Here is a 16,512-nt window from a genome sequence, read left to right as displayed (position 1 = left end):
CAGCAGTTTTCCTCCAGCAGGGGGCGGCAGAGGCAGCGAGCAGGGTGAGGGAGAGAGTCAGTGCTTCCTTTGGCTGCAGACGTCAGAGTCCGTGCATGTTTCATTTGAGAGTGCAGAGCGGGTGTTTGGAGGGGTGGGGTTTGGGGGTTCGGGGGGGTCGTAAGTGCACTTTGGTTGAGTTGATTTGAAGGGGAGAGGTGAGCGAGTGCGCTTGGTTTGAGTGCAAAAAAAGGACTAAATCAATCAATTCGATACGCAACGAAAGTCAGCAGGTCGTCCACATTTGTGAACACGTTTTGGAGACACGCTGTCATCGCTGCAGACAGATTCATCAAACAGCTCCACAGGTCTTTGCTTGTTCAGGGCCAGAGAAAACATTTTCTGTACTAGAGAGATTATTTTCTCAGCAAGAGAGTCAAAAAGCTGCTAACAGAGTGCTGATTATATCTTTAAAGGAACAGTTCAACATATTGAGAAATCTGCTGTTTCGCTCTCCCGCCGAGAATTTAAGTTCACCGACAGGTAACAGGTCGTCACTGCGACTGGCCATGAATCAGCCGAGCACGTGAGCCCTGAAAGGCAGCGAGCAGAGAGTCGAAGATCTCACAGGATCTGTTCCACAAGAAAGAAAACGACTCAAAATCCCACTGACACTCACAGCGACGCTAATAACAATCTGTCGTGTGGCTCACTTATATCTAATATTGTTGTTTGTTCAACTTTAATGAACACCATTCGACATACTGTAAGCTCTTGGTCTTCATGGGATAACTGTCACAGCTCACGACCTCAAGTCTGAAGAAGAAGCTTCGTACTCCAAACGTCACCCGGCATTAAAAATGGGAGCTACAAGGTGCTCGGCGCTCAGAGGAGGCGAGTCGAGGGCCGGGTCGCTCTCTTTGTTTCTGTGCTCATTTCACTTTGTTAAAATGGTTTTAGGTTTTGGTAGATTGTGGATGCCAGTTTATCTCAGGGTATGGAGAGCGATTCCTTTTCCCGCTTCGTGACTGATGAAAGGAGCTAGTGGAACAGAACTTCGCACAAACGTGGCGCTGCGACTTCGGCTCTCTGTAAACACATTTCCCAAAATGCTGAACCATCCCTTTAAGCAATGCCAAGTGTCTCCAGTTGTGAAAAATGTCATTTCACCGAGTGACACACACACACGTTCATTGCGTATTTGCTTTACAACGTCTGAGGGGTGGTGGGAGCAAAAGCACAGCCTCTCTTCTCTCGTTTTTAACAAGCTCTTCCAGTTGAATTCATTTTCGCTTCTTGCTGCGAGGGAGCATCTCAGCTCTGCTGCGTATACACAGTACGTGTATAAATATATGAGGGGGGGGGGTCATGCCTGGTTTATGCTCAGCGGGAGAGAGCCCAGAGACTCAGGGTTTCTCCCTTCTTTAAAAGACACTCAGCAGCATTCTCGGACAAGAAAGTAGTGCAGCAGCCCCAGCAGACAACAACAAGCCTGGAGAAGCCAGCCACAAAGAGAGAGAGGGGGAGGGAGGGAGAGAGGGAGAGAGAGAGAGAGAGGGAGGGAGAGAGAGAGAGAGAGAGAGAGAGAGAGAGAGAGAGAGAGAGGGAGGGAGGGAGAGAGGGTTAAAAAAAACACAAAAGAACAAGAGGAGAGAGACAGATTCAGAGGAAGCATGGAAGAGAAACGAAGTGAAAGGAGTGAAAATAGTGTAAAAGGAGTCGAGGGAAAGACGGAGGAGGAAAAGAGAGCTGCAGCTAGCTGTAGCAGCAGTGCAACTCCTAGCCTCATGGCCACCGTCAAGGCCGGTCAATTAAACGGGTGCACCCTGCAATTACGTCCCCCCTCAACGCCAGCCAGCCAGGTGCACCCTGTAATTCTGTCTCCCACCAACCAGCCATCACATTTAAAGGAGCCGCGTTGGAAGCTAGCGTTATTAGAAACCAAGGCTGGCCACGCCCAGGTCTTAGACGCTCACTGTCTCTTTACGCTGATGTCAAGAGAATTTTTCCTTTTTTAATTTGGGCTTAAACTAGAGAAATAACTAAAAACGAAGATAAGTAATAAGCAGTGTTCAGTGTAACATGAAAACACGTCAATGTTATTTGAAATTCTGAAGGTTTATTCATTATGTCTTCTTTTCTGCTGAGCATCACCACCCACGTTGCTATTATTAGCTCACCTTGTAAAATTCGGCCATCTTGACTTCATAGTTTTTAAAAAAAAGTACTTCATACATAGAATAAAATAAAATATAAAGACCAGGGGTTGGCCAGATGCTGCCTTGTTGTGAGTGAGGAAAGCATGACGCAAACATGTGGCACACAGACAAGACTGACATCGATGCTGAACACACAAACCTGACCGCAGTTAGAAACGGTACACACACACATATAGACACACAGAGGACAGCTGTGGTTAAAGATGGAGACTGACAGCTGGACAGACGGATGGAGGGAGAGTGAAAGAGATGGAGTGACAGAGAAGCGGAGAGAGGAAGTGTAGATACCTCGGCAGCAGAAATAGCCAGGAGTGACTGTCACTAAGAGACACAAGAGACAATGTGAAAAACAGCATGCTCGTGGTGGAATGAAGAGTCGCACACACACACACACACAGATATCACCTCTGGGAAACTCTAAACACACTCATGCACACACACAAGCACAGCAAAACGACTCCTCCACAGTCACACAGACGGTAAACACACACACAGCCGACCAACGGGGGTCCGGACGAGTGTCAGTGACCCCTGAAATGGGTTGAAAAGAAACAGGTCAGGATATCAGAGCTCGTGTGAGTGGCGACAGCCGGGGAGAGGAAGAGCAGAACAGTGGGGAGACATAACGTTAGTCAGGTGGTCACAGTCAGCAAGGCACAGCAACAAGGCCAAACCAACAAACCAAAGAAGAAGAAAAGATGGAGATGGGAGAGAACAAGAAAGGAGGAGAAATCTGGAAGAGAGAGTCCAGGAGAGAAAAGACAGACAGGTAGAGAGAGAGTGAAAGCATAAGAGAGAGAGGAGAAGTCCAACCTATACGAGATGAGATGGAGCTACTGGAATCGGAGCGGAGAATCTTAAGTCCTGGATGTTGCACTGAGGAAAGAGAAAAAGGGGAGAAAGAGAGGGGGAGGAAGAGAACTGAGGACCATGCACCATGCAATACTACTGTTTTATTTAAAAGAGAATGAAAAAAATAAGACAGGACAGAGGCCGAGAAGAGAGAGAGAGTCGGCCGAGCATGTACAGAAATAAAACAGATCAGATGGTGACGTGGTGGAGGGCTGACAGAGGGCGGGCTCAGAGGGGACACGAGGTTTGAGGAGGAGGGGATGGAGAGAGGAACAAAAACACCGACTGTAGACGGCACCGGAGTGAGACCACCGCATCACCTGCTGACAGACAACTTGACAAACTTGAGTCAGTTTCGGCGGCGTGTTTTCCTTCACTGTGCTGCTTTAATCTGGAGGCCGTCACTCACTTATGTTCGGGGGTGGAGATGTGAAGAGCTCGGAGCAGGAGGTATGATTGCTTTCAGAAAGAGTTGTGTGTGTGTTTGTGTTAGAGCCCGACTGTCTGATATGTCACCCACACATTCCAATTAAACATGCTCCCAGCGTGCATACAGTGAAGAAGTTTGGCAAGAACCTGAATCACCCCACTGCCCAGCGCTGATACTGGGGTTCAATATTAACTTCAGCTCATCGCAGACATCAGTATTGTGTGATGGCTGACCAGTAACATGAAAGTGCAGAACAAAAATGTCTCCAAATAACAAGAGAACTGGTAAATGAGGGGTTAATCAACAGATGACTGGTTTAGTCATTGGTGACAGGGTATTTAGTAATCATAATAATCATTTCATATTCATAAGTGTTGCCCACATGATGAACTACGTATATTCATTATTCTATTTAATTCATTATAATTCTTTATATATATGTATATTTATATATTGCACATAGATGCACTTCAGCACGTTGTGGTTTATCGTCCTTATTGACACCAATTTCATTTCCAGTGAAGTTTACTGTTTGTTTGTTGGTAAACTTCATCTTTCATGCTGTTAAATGTTTTGATTATTTTGGCCACAATTCATTTAAACCAAATTATTTAAGAGATAATTTTCAAAAATAATTTAAAATCAGTCGGGCTCTGGTGACTGCATGTCAATCAAAGGAGGTGAGACAGAGGAGGAGAAAGGAGGTGTGATGAGGTGTGTGATGAGGTGTGTGTGTGTGTGTGTGTGTGTGTGTGCGTGTGTGCGTGTGTGCGTGTGTGCGTGTGTGCGTGTCACAGAGAGTAAACATCACTCACCTCTGCATGGATCATTTTTGACCAGGAACTCGTCCAGAGCCATCCAACCACCTCCAACTCTCACCATCACTGTGCTGCGCAAAATCCTCACCAGACGCAGCTGCTGGGAGTCACCAAACTGAAGAGATTTAAAATAACAACGAAGGAGGAAGAGACGGAGAGAGACGAGGAGGAAAGAGGACAACAGATGAGGGGACACAGTGGAACACAGAAGAGAGGAGGAAAAAGTAAAAATGAACAGAAAGGGAGGTAAAGTAAGCCAAAGGGTGAGAGAGAAGAGAGTGAGGGAATCAGAGAAAAGAGACAAAGTCAGTGAATAAAACAAAACCTGATGCATCGATTGATGAGTCTTAAACGATTCAAAGCATCACACCGAGCAGCCCATGTACCAAATCTGAGCCGATGGTCTGTTCTACTCCATGCAACGACAGAGAAACCATGCACTGACAGAACTACACACACCCAGCCACCCAAGGAGAAATCACATTTTTATCTTCAGTCTTTTTCAACTTTCCAGAAATTGTTCAAACCGCCCAGCAAAGCAGAACTCCAAAGCGATACCAGCACAGAAGGATTTTTCTGGATTTCTCTCCAAGCAGCTTGATTTGCTTCCCAGTTTCAGTCCAAAGCACACTATATATCACCTAACCACTAATTACCACTTCAGCCATGTCACTGTCGCCTGCTTCACATTGTGCAATTTGTCACTCTCAACACCAAACAAATCACAGCAGGAACATAACTGGAGGGTGAAACCTGCTTACACGTTGCAAAGCCACAATGGAGTGCTTCTTCTTTTGACTTTCTTTTTTTCCCCAATCATCTATAAATATGGAATTATAGCAACAAACAACAGGCTTTTTTTGTAAGCGCGTGAAAGCAGGATGGACAGCACTCCATTGGTGGGGAGTCAGGGAGCAGATTTCACATGTCCAATCACAGCAGCGGCAGACACTTTACCTGGTTTCCGAGGAAGAACTACAATAAATCCAGTAGACACGGAGCACAGGAACACAAGGAGAAAGAAACAGAGCAAGAGTGAAACAACATGTACTGATAACTGAGGTCTGTGAGGCATGAATGGATACCATTTATCTGAGAACAGGATCTTTACAGAGCTGGTTACATTTCATCGTGTGTTTCTCTTATTTGAGCTCAGTGTTAGTCGTGTAAGCTGTGAGATGCAGTGGACATGAAGGCCTGTGGATGTTATGGCAGCTTCTAAAAACTGGATGGAGGTGAAGACAGAGCCAGTGAAGAAAAGTGAAGCCAGACACAAACACAAACGCACAAAAACAAATCGGTGTACAGTTAGTACCCCCAGTGTCCTGCAGTCAGACACTGGATCTCATTACCCAGTGGATAATGATGGAGTGGACGCACACTGCAGCAGTGGAAGTGATGGGTGATCCGGCACGTGCTGCAGAAAGCTGTCAGAAACGTGTTTACAACCGCTGTAAAATGCTGCATATACACACACAGGCGGCTGGGGAGAGCTCTGAAATCACTGAAGCTCCTGAAGGTTTGAAACGACTTTTTTAATCCTGCGAAACGAAGGCTGAGAGCGTTCTGAATGACCTTTTCTCGCCTGGTGTTACAGGTTTCTTTCATGGTTGAGTTTGAATAAAGCGTCTTTGAAGCAGCTTGGTTTGAACACCACCTCACTGACTGCAGTCATTCAGCTGAACCTCTGTCATACCCAGCAGCCCAGTGTGCGTCTATGCAGTCATGTTTACATGGTTTCATTAATGACAAAGAAAGCTCAGATGACAATCCTGGGAGGCCGTGGGACGCTATGAACACGTTATATCAATGTTATGACATGAAATGAGATGTTATGATACAGACTCCTATAAATACACCATGAGATCATGATGTGAGACGGACACACAAGAGAAATGCTGTGAAGTTATGTTGAGAAGTTAAATGGTGACTGATGGAGGAGTGAAGACAGCCAGTTAATAATAAACCGTCCATTAATAAAAACTGGGTCAAACAGTGTTTGCAAAGTCACTTCTTTTCTGTCAGAGTGTAAAAGTTATTCTTGGAAAGTGTGTATTTGGTTTGCATAGTTTCACACTGACTAATTACAAGAACAAGAACTTTGGACTAACAGCAACTCTCTTATTTCATTTAGTACCGTTAAGTACTAAATGAGTCCATTTTAGCAACGAGGAGCTGTCAGAGCGACTCTGAGTGTGAAATTTGGTTTAGAAAAACACATTCAATCACAATCACAGCAAACTAAGTTGACCTTTTGTACAGTTCAAACATGTCTGCTAATTTAAGCATGAAGAAAAAATAACCAACAAGCATTTGCAAATTCCCTTTGACCCAGGTCTGCTGACAACATTAACATTTCCTCTTAAACGTTATCTGAAGGATGCATTACAGTTTGTATAACAGTTTATTCTATAAATAAAGTCTGCGTTAATCTCAACCAAAGACTGAGCTGAACTTACCCGGTACTTGTTCTCTCCTATCTGCTCCACTTGGAACCTCTTGGCACATTTACACTGGGCCACCTGCCGAGTCACCTGCACAACAAACAGCATGTCAATAACTGCATTCAGACTAACCAGCGTGAGGACATCACTGGACCCGTCCAAAGGCTGACTGTCTCCTCGTATGAATATCACACCATAAGCATCATCATAACTTCATGTTTGCTTCTTTGCGTGCATCATTTTTCGTACCTCATCCTCTATCTTATCAGCGTCAGTGGTGGGTCTGTAGGCGTCCTTGTTGGGGTGCAAAGCAGCAACAAACTCGTAGTAGTCGATGTAACCGTCTCCATCCCTGTCAAAGATGTCTGCCACAGCTGTCATCTCCAGCTTGCTGGTGGGAAACTCTGCAGAGACGGACAACAGGAATTCATATGTTATTTAATGTCTTCAGGTCAAAACAAACCATCCCGACAACCAAACACGTCGTCACCCATAACCCACTTGATGCCAGGATGCCGTCGATAAATTCCTGCCGCGTGATCTTTCCGTCTTGGTCCTTGTCGATGCGTCTGAAGAAGTCCATGACACGAGACTTCTTGTGGTTCATCCAGCGCATGTACTTTTTCCTCCAAACATCAAAGTCAAAGTTGGCAAACTCTTTGAGCTGAAAATTGATAACACAGAAGAGAAAGTGAATGTTTGTCCCAGTTATCTTTCACTGGGATTTAACTTTTATGAGACTGGTTCATCTCTAAATCTGAGCTCTAATCATGTTGAGTTGACATACCTCCTCCAGTCTGTCCAGTCCATCGTTGAGTTTGCGCTGGCGGTCGAGAGCCAGCAGCCACACTTGCTGCCACCTGGCACAGAGCTGGTTGAGCCGTGGGTTTCCTCCAGAGAGCTGCATGGCCGCCTGCTGCTGCTGCTGCTGCTGTTGCTGGTGTTTGCCTGTAGAGGAAGCAAAGAGTTAACAAATCATCTTTGTCACAGACGAGGAATTCGCACGTTTCTACCACACGCACTTCTGCTATGGCCAAAAAAAGTGGGAGATGATAATATTTGTTCACTGAAAGGTAAACACAGGTGACTTACGAGCTCCTCTCCTCTCAGCCAGGCTGCCGGGAGCCTCAGCTGGTTTTCTTTTGTAGGTCTTTGTCACTTTGTCGACATCTGGCTGTTTCCTCGTCATCTCCTCCATAAACATCTGAGAACAACAAACACCAGCAGTGAGTAAGCTGGACAACACGACTGTTGATGGACAGAACAAACAGCGGCAAACATGTGATGAGTCAGTGAGGCCGGTGGGAGAACCCACCTGGTGTTCTGTGATGAGTGTTTTGAGTTGTGGGATGTCCTGAGGAAGCGGCTCTGTGTCCCTCTGGACCAATGTGGTCTCAGCCCACTGTAGCCATGACAACAGCTCCTCCAGCAGGTTGGCGTTGTTGAGCACCTCGGTCAGAGCGGTCTCTAGCCGCTGCTCGTGCTGTTTGGCCCACGTCAGCACCTGTAGAGCGAAGGTGTTGATTAATATCAGATATTTCTACCTTGTTTGTTGTGATGTCATTTGTGAGGTTCACAAAAGCAGTTGCTCCAAAATCCCAAATCTGAAAGCTAAAAATGTTGAAAACACAACCTTCAAAACAATATCTAAGCTCGGATGTTAATATTTATTAAGCATGTGTCTAATTAATGCAAATGGAAACCAGTTTCGAAGTGCTGACTGAGCCCTCCCTGCCTCACCTCCTCGAAGCGTGCCCTGATGATGGTGATCCAGTGTTTGATGGTGGTGATGGAGTCGGGGTGACAGACGGTCAGGATGCTCTCTCCCATGCCAGCAGCCTTGTTGACGTCCGTCCTCTTCTCCTCCACGGTGCCCATGAAATCACGGTGTGTGTGCAGCAGCGCCTGCAGAGTCTCCGCCTCTTCCGGAAGGACGCCGCGGAAACGAAGCGTCTGCTCTGCCTCAGAGAGCCACTCCAGAAGAACCTGCACCGCGGTACGAAACTCCTCCGCCTGAGGTGGATGGGAAGAACACAGGGAGAGGTCTTTAATAATGTCCTGTGCCTTATCTGCTTGATGGTTAACTTAAAAAAGCAGCGTCACGTCTTCTCTGACCTGTTTGAGTGCCAGCTGGAGGCGGGTTTGCTTTGACACTGACAGGGCGCACACTGTATCCCAGCGGTTGCTGAGCTCTTGAAGCTGAACTTTGACCCATGCTGTGTCATCACGGCCGGTATCCATCAGCTCCCGAGCTGAGCGCTTCAGAGCCTGAACACTGCTGGTTCTCTTACCCAGCTCTTTCTGGAAAGCCTGCAGGTTTAGACATTAGACATTATATGAAGACGGGACACAGCAGGTATGTGTGGTGTCAGACTCAGAACCTCCTCTGACTCCAAAGGTATCTAAGAAGGAATTTATTATCATCTCATAGATGTTTAACAAGCACAGTTCTGTTTAGTGTCCACACCTTATGTGAGTCCATGAGGTTGGACACCAGATCCAGATCTCCATGGACGGGCTGATCCTCAGCCAGCTGAGGCTCTACCCGGTACAACCAGTCCACCAAGGCCTGGAGAGCCTCTGCGAACTGGCCTGAGAACAGCAGAGCCTCCTCCAGCTTGTGTTGTCTAGATGGAGGAGAGACGACAATTATCAAAGCTCACGTTCCGTATGTCACATCTCTAAACAACAGCTGGAAGAGAGTTTCTTTGCCCATGCTTCATCCTCTTTACCTCTCTACACTCTTGCCACAGACGGTGTCCCACTTGTCGCGGACCTCCCCCACCAGGTGGTCCAGTTTCTGGGTGTCTGCAGGCAGCTGAGCCTTGTCCCTCATGGCCTTACCAGACCTCACTGTAGTGTCATAAACCGGCTGCTTCGACCCCAGAGCTTTCTGAAACTCCTAGACAGGCGAAGAAAAGGAGGGAAAAAAACATTTGTAGATAGAAACAACAAAAAAGAATTTTCAATACGCGCGTGCAAGTGCTCATGGTTACCTTGTGTTTGGTCAGCTGGACTTTGATCTTGTCTGGCTCGTTGGAGATCTCCAGCTCTGAGTCCAGTCTTTTCTCGGCTTCTTCTAGCCAGTCTGTCAGCTTCCTCCAGGCCTCGTGGAACTGAAGAAAGACAGTTAGAGACTTTCACTTTGATATTCTAATACAAGCATAACCTCTAAGTGAATAAGGGTCATATCAACTCAGGTCTCTTCTATAAAATGACATGTTGAGAACCTGAATTTATGATCAATTAAGCTGCAAAAAGGTCTCTTAAATTCATTCAATTTAGCTGAGAGCATCACCAAGAACGTCTTACATTGAGTTTTATTTCATTAATGGTCCTGGGTCTTTAAGGGACATCAGCCTTTACTTACAAGCTTATCACCCTTGCATCACTTCAGTACCTGTTTGGCGCGTTTTCGGGCCTCATCGAGGTGTCGGCCGCGGTCCAGTGACCTCTGGACCAGCTTGTCCCAGCGGGCTTGGACGCTGAGCAGCAGGTTTTTGATGAGAACAACATCCTGCTTCAGGCTGGCAAAGCGAAGCTGAGAGCCGGCCTTCTCCAGAGCCAGGACCTGCTCTCTGTGGGTGTTCACCTCATTCACAAACACCTGGGCAGACAGACCAGAGCACAGAATGAGGTAGGGAAATATGGAATAATGGCTTAGACCATACAGAATATAAGCAACGACGGCTACAGTACTGCACAGTTTTTAGTTGACATCAAACTTTGCAAACAGAAACAAAACTGACTAAATGAAATTCTTCCATAACTTAATAACCTGTAAATATCCAAGAAAAACTGGCGTCTTAACCATGTTTGTAACAGCTGGAGCAGGTTCAGTACCTTGTGCTCATCGATCTGGAAGAGGACGGTGTCCAGAATGAGGCTTGGGGGCTGAGCCATGTTCAGGGTCTGTTCAGCCTGCGTCAGCCAGTTGATCGTGTCCTGCAGAGAGGTCTGGAAACCTGTTGCCAAGGAAACAGCCTCCTCCAGCTTTGCCTGGAAAGTTCAGAGTTTAACAAAACAATGAGGCGACTGTGTGTCTCAGTAACAGTGAGGACTCAGGACATATTAAGATTCATAGTCAAAGATAAGAGAGCAGAGCAGGACAGAGTACTAAAGCCTTCTCCACGTGTCACGGTCTTACCCTGCGGTCGTCTATCTTGGTGTTGAGGCTGGCCCACTTGTTCTGCAGCATGCTCAGGTTCTGCTGCGTCTGGGTGGTCCCGGGTCCTGCCTCCTCTCCTCCACGAGCCAGCAGCATGGACTCACCTTGATCCAGCAGACGGTGGTACTGGTCTGCTCGCTGAGTCAGCTGCACCTGAAGCTCCTGCAGGCAGAGAAGACACAAATGTGAACTGACACTCTGACGCTAAAAGGTGAGCGTTGTTGTGCAACAATGGGAGCTATTAAAGTTTCATAGTCACCATATACCAAGTGTCTCTGTGCAAACATAAGAGCATGTGTAAGCTAATACTGCAGAGAGCATCTGCTCAATACTTGGGTGGTAAAATACCTGTTGTACATTACATTACATTTATTTAGCTGATGTTTTTACCCAAAGTGACTTAAAATAAGTGTATTCAACCAAGTACATCATGCAAGTACAGCAACACTGGCTTATTTTGTACACGAGTGTTTGTTTTACAGTGAGCTCTCTCCAGGCCCCCGGCCTTCATTAAACTGTGTGGCCTTTCTGAACAGGTCCTCATGGGAGCTCAACTGAAATGAAGCAGAACTGCAGAGGAGGTGTATTTATGTGTATTTTGCATGAGCGTAAAGGTGTAATGTGACCCTCTGTTACCATGTGTTGCTGTAGCTGCTCCCTTGCTGTTTCAGGGAGACCGCCTGTTGGTTTGGCAGCAGACAGCTGGCTCTCCGTCCTCCTCAGCCACTGGAGGAACTCCTCCAGCTCCCCATGGAAACCTTCAGCCTACACAGAATCAGGTGAGGGAGGGGTAGAAACGGGTATAGAGAAATCATGAAAACATGACCACTACAGCAGCTATTAAAACTGCTTTCAGTCTCTTTTTCTAACCCTGTTTTCTTCCTCACAGTACCTGGTGCAGGGCGGCCTCCAGTAGCTTCTGCCGCTCCTGGGTCTTCAGCAGAAGGCTCTCCCAGCTCTGGTTGAGGTGGTCCAGCTGGTCCCTCAGGTGGCTGGCCTCGTCGCCAGGAGAGGACTCTAGCAGCTCAGCGCCAGCACCGTTCACAGTCTCCACCGTGGCATGATGGGATAGCACATCATTACGCAAAACCTGGGACAGAGAGAAGGGAGAAAGAAATTCATTTCACAGACTATGGAGGTGCAACACATAGTACATACAAGAGCACAGCTGAACACAAGATTTTGGAAGCTAAAAGAAGATAGAGGACCAACATTTATTGTGTGTGCCTCTCCAAAGAGAAGAGAAGGAAACTACCTTAGGGCTACAGGACATGTTGGATTTCAAACACACCAAAAAACATCACTGACCAACACCGTGACAGCAAAACAGTTAAGAGTCCAAATCTTTTAAAGAAACAGCTTCTCTAACAGATGAATTTACAAAGTGAACCTGATGAAGAAGATGAAGTCACAAGATGAGTTTTTGTTTTCCAGTTTGTAAAGAACTTATACATACGTGGTGTTTAGCCAGCTCGATTTCGATGGCCTTGGGGTCAGAGCTGACCGGTCGCTGTGTGTCCAGAGTGGTGTGTGTGTGGTTTAGCCAGGCCTGCAGCTCAGACAGGGCATGCTGGAACTGTCCCAGGGCCAGCAGAGCAGCCTCCAGCTTGTGCTGTGGTAGAAGAAAGACACAAGGTCGGGCTTATAAATAGGAACTCGAATGTTTGGGCTGTAATGAAAAGCAGCTGTCAGATACATGCAATCCTCCAGAATGCCAACTAGGACCAACATCGTCAACTCCCAAGGGAAACAGTGGAGTAAGAGCTGGAGGTCAGCTACAGAAAAACATGTCCCTGAAACAGTTTCATTTCAGCGTGTTACTCAGGGACGTCTCAGCGACGTAGATGACAACTCTTCAGCCTCGTGTGGTTAAATTACCTGTCTGTGGGTGATTTTATCTCCCAGGTTGTCCCACAGATGTCGGAGCTCGGTGAGCGGCTCCTGGATCATGTCTCTGTCTGTCTGATCGGACACCTTCTTTAACAGCAGCTCCCCCTGGTGGCAGAGCTTCTCCATGTCAATTTGTTGCTGGTAAACCTCCACCTTGTACTGCTGCTCGGGGTGAATGGAGGGATGAGAGGAGAGAGAAGTGAAGAGAGGAGAGAAGAGTTGTGTTTTTTGACACGTCTAGAAATTGTGTATAAGGATTCTAAGAATCTGCACATTTAATATCAAGTTCATACAGATTTGTAGTGTTTTACAGCAGATCCTTCAATGCAAACTTGGATCTTAAAGCGTTTAACTACTACAGATTATGTGTTAATGAATGACTGATTTGTTCAACATTGAAGAAAAACGAGACTCTCTTGCCAACCTTGAGCTCTTCGATCTGCTGTTTGACAGTTCCCAGATCAGTTCCCACAGTCGACATGTCACACAGCTTGATCACTGCGTTGTCCAGGTAGTCAAACATAGACTGGAAACCACACAGGAAAAAATACGTAAAAGCTTTACTTAAAAAATTAAAAGCTACCATTACCCAGCATAAACAGATCACAGTTACTACGTATTACCATGTGCAATACATGAAAAGTATTTTGTGATACTGCAGTTATACTTACTCTCTAAGAGAACGCATTATTATAATCGTGTGGACGTCTGAAGTGGAAAGCGTTCAGTCGTCTTATGCTCGATAAATAAAGGCCCAGTTAACTATAAACACAGACTAACTCTGATGTACAGACCTGCAGTGCATCCTGGTACTGCACAGATGCTGTCATGGCCTCCTCCAGTCTCTCCATCCTCTCCCTCCATGTCCGGTTCAGACCCTCCCAGGCTGCATTCATCTGGGAGAAAGACAAAGGGATCATGTTAGTGGGTCAACGTGTAGAAGAACTCCACACAACAAAACATGTTTTCATTGTTTCAGAGGCAAATGACAGCACATGGTATTGACCTCTCACCTCATCGATGGTCTTCTTGACTTCAGGTTTCTCAGTCTCTCCACAGGCAAAGATGAGATCAGCTCCGAGGGTCCTGACGAACTCCAGCTCCTCCCTGAGGCCATCTGTCTCTGCCTTAATGGCCTAGTACAGGTCAGAGAGACGTCACATTAAGTTGTTTAGACTTTAAAAAAACATCAGCATTCACTCACGCCCTCACGGCCTCCGTACCTCAGCAGCCTCAATTTGTTGTTTGATGAGTGAGGGGTCCACGCCAGGGTCCTCCAGCTCCTTCACAATATCTTGGGAGTCTCTGAGCGTGCTCAGTAGCGCCGCCACATCGGCCCAGAACTTTCCTGCCAGGTCCAAGACGTCATTCAGCTTCCCCTCCCTCTCCTCGGCTCGCTGTCGGATCTCATCCCACAGGGAGCGCAAGCGCAGGAGGCGGGAGCGAACGGCTGGAGGAGAGCGGGGAGAGGAGTCAGAGCTTAAAGAGGCTCAGACAGAAAGGTTGGTGGGATCTCACTGGGAAACCCTCTTTGGTTTCTTTCTTGAGCAATGTAGTCGAATCTATTTGAGATCATTTCAAGAGGAGCGATAAGAATGTTTTCTCTGTTTGAATTGAGCTATCTAGTGTCCAGTCCTGGTAAATTTAGTCTTTCATCAGTCCACTCCCACTATCTCTGCACACTGGGGCCTTTCATTTCCATGAAGCATGGAGGGCTGCAGGGTATCAAAGCACAGAGCTCTTCAGAGGGCAATGTAACAAAGACGCATGTGTGTGTTTTGTCTCACAATGTGGTGGCGTTGGAAGAAATATGCAGAACTGAATCTGTTCCATTTTAAGGTTTGACAAGGTCTGCTCGCTGGCTTTGTGCCAGTAAAACAGCAACTTCCTTTAGCCAGTTGATTGTCCAGTCAGTGAACTCATCGGACTGGAGCCCAAAATAAGATTTTATTATTTTTCATTACTGAAGCCTGTTACGTTTGCCTCTCTGTTCGGACCAAATCCAACTTCTGATGCCCTTTAAACACCAGAAAAATCTGCTTTGTTTGACTGTGTGATGTTTTGTTCCATTTATAGCTATCATTATGACAGCCACACAGTGAATGCCTACAAGAGTTGACAGCACAAGTACAATAACAGCGAGATGCTTCATGTTTGTGTAAAGCCCCTCACCCTGTTTAGCACATGAACCGTGTGTCTCTCCTGGCTGTAAGTCATCTGACTGTCATTCACGGTCAGACACATCACAGCCACTCACCCTGAGCAGCAGGATCGTCGTGAGCAGCTCGTCCGATGAGCTCCTCTCCGCGGGCACAGAGGGCGGAGAAGCTTGGCAGCAGTTTGTCCAGCTCCAGCCCCTGGGCTCGGTGCTCTGCCAGCTGCTCCCTGATTTTCTCCACCTCCGCCGCCACAGAGGGAGGCTGCCGCAGCCGCTGGACCGCCCCCTCCAGGGTCTCCAACAGGGGGTCCATCTTGTCATGAAACTGGGGACAGTTGGAAGACAGTGTTATGAGGAGGAGGAGGAGGAGGAGGAGGAGGAGGACAGTGTGTTGAGGGGGCTGGGTTTGGGTTTTTTGATAGCTGGGTGACATTTTGAAAGTGAGAAAATACTGAGATATTACGTGGGTGGTCAGCCATCTGTGGTACACTGCATTAACTTTTCTCTGATGAATGTTACATCAGATTTCAACGAGAGGACGCAGAGCAGCTTTACAGCTCTTCAGCAGTATCTCACATCTCAATATTGCACCTTCAGCATGTCAACCAGGTTGTGTGACTGGACTGGACTGGACTGGACTTGATCTACTGTACCACACAAGAGGGAGCTGCTAATCCAACTTTAATCCACTCTAAAGAAGACATAACGGACAAGGGAGCAAACATGGTACAATTTTCAGTGCATTTTTGGGCTTTTTATGCATCTGAGGGAAATTTAATTGCTTGATCACTACTAATACAAGGAAAAGATTTTCATGTGATACAAAAGGCCGCTATGACTGGTTTCATGACCTAAATCAAGCCGAGTCTGAGAGTAAAACCCTTACTGGAAAGCATGTCTCACTTTTAGACAAGGCTTAATATAAATCTACAAACATACACAAAGTGGACATTTCCCAACAAATGTACTGCAGCTTTATTGTCACTCAGGGTTGGCAGACACATGGTTTGGACGTTTGCATAGATCATGTAAAGATTAAGTGCAGATTTAACTGAAATCTCAAGCTGTGATTTTATCAGAGCACAGCAATACTCCAGACAATCTTAACCATTGGAGATAAACTGTCTGCATAATACTAGATTAGTGATTGACTAGTACAAGGTTAGTGCCTTAGTATTCATTCATATTTGATTAGTCGACCAAATCATGTGGTTTAAGCACAGCCCGAGTGCCAGTTTGATGTTGTCAGTCAGTGATCTTACCTCTACCAGCTGGATGATTGCAGTGAGCAGTGACGATGGAGAAAATGATGGTGGGGGTGCAACACACACAGCACATCCACAATAAACGAGGGATGGATGCAGGGATGAGGGGCGGACATGATGAGGGAGATTAAGGTTAAGTTAAAGGATGAGGGAGGAGAGACGAGGAGGTGGGAGGTTTTGGGTGGAGTGAGGGATGAGGACAGTATGGAGTGCAGGTGGAGGAAAAGAGGGAGCGATACATGAGTTGGTTTGGGGGGGGCGGAGGGTGGAGAAATAATACAATGAGTTA

The 16,512-nt window shown here is 46.7% G+C and overlaps 2 protein-coding genes across 24 annotated transcripts in view; one reads left to right on the top strand and one right to left on the bottom strand.

Annotated features, from left to right (window-relative positions):
- macf1a (microtubule actin crosslinking factor 1a) overlaps positions 1-16,512 on the bottom strand; it is a 214,549-nt gene that overhangs the window by 5,842 nt on the left and 192,195 nt on the right. For 14 of the 23 annotated variants that reach the window (XM_076755015.1, XM_076755023.1, XM_076755017.1 and 11 more), the window contains 27 exons: positions 15,058-15,283; positions 14,024-14,250; positions 13,814-13,936; positions 13,595-13,696; positions 13,225-13,326; positions 12,789-12,962; positions 12,367-12,522; positions 11,803-12,000; positions 11,547-11,675; positions 10,890-11,072; positions 10,586-10,741; positions 10,143-10,349; positions 9,739-9,858; positions 9,475-9,644; positions 9,210-9,369; positions 8,858-9,052; positions 8,483-8,755; positions 8,058-8,246; positions 7,835-7,946; positions 7,530-7,690; positions 7,244-7,406; positions 6,992-7,146; positions 6,758-6,832; positions 5,256-5,273; positions 4,296-4,413; positions 3,012-3,074; positions 2,487-2,519 (listed from right to left, as the gene is read on the bottom strand). In XM_076755015.1, coding sequence (XP_076611130.1) covers positions 2,487-2,519; positions 3,012-3,074; positions 4,296-4,413; positions 5,256-5,273; positions 6,758-6,832; positions 6,992-7,146; positions 7,244-7,406; positions 7,530-7,690; positions 7,835-7,946; positions 8,058-8,246; positions 8,483-8,755; positions 8,858-9,052; positions 9,210-9,369; positions 9,475-9,644; positions 9,739-9,858; positions 10,143-10,349; positions 10,586-10,741; positions 10,890-11,072; positions 11,547-11,675; positions 11,803-12,000; positions 12,367-12,522; positions 12,789-12,962; positions 13,225-13,326; positions 13,595-13,696; positions 13,814-13,936; positions 14,024-14,250; positions 15,058-15,283 — 3,988 coding nt within the window. The remainder of the gene's footprint in view (positions 1-2,486; positions 2,520-3,011; positions 3,075-4,295; positions 4,414-5,255; positions 5,274-6,757; positions 6,833-6,991; positions 7,147-7,243; positions 7,407-7,529; positions 7,691-7,834; positions 7,947-8,057; positions 8,247-8,482; positions 8,756-8,857; positions 9,053-9,209; positions 9,370-9,474; positions 9,645-9,738; positions 9,859-10,142; positions 10,350-10,585; positions 10,742-10,889; positions 11,073-11,546; positions 11,676-11,802; positions 12,001-12,366; positions 12,523-12,788; positions 12,963-13,224; positions 13,327-13,594; positions 13,697-13,813; positions 13,937-14,023; positions 14,251-15,057; positions 15,284-16,512) is intronic. The other 9 variants (XM_076755027.1, XM_076755026.1, XM_076755028.1 and 6 more) reach the window with 2 other exon arrangements.
- The window catches only part of gsk3aa (glycogen synthase kinase 3 alpha a), a 195,589-nt gene that overhangs the window by 42,287 nt on the left and 136,790 nt on the right, over positions 1-16,512 (top strand). The window lies entirely within an intron of this gene.

Source organism: Chaetodon auriga, chromosome 17 (assembly GCF_051107435.1).
Source record: "Chaetodon auriga isolate fChaAug3 chromosome 17, fChaAug3.hap1, whole genome shotgun sequence".
Lineage (NCBI taxonomy): Eukaryota > Metazoa > Chordata > Actinopteri > Chaetodontiformes > Chaetodontidae > Chaetodon > Chaetodon auriga.
This window is presented reverse-complemented; position numbering and strand designations above follow the sequence as displayed.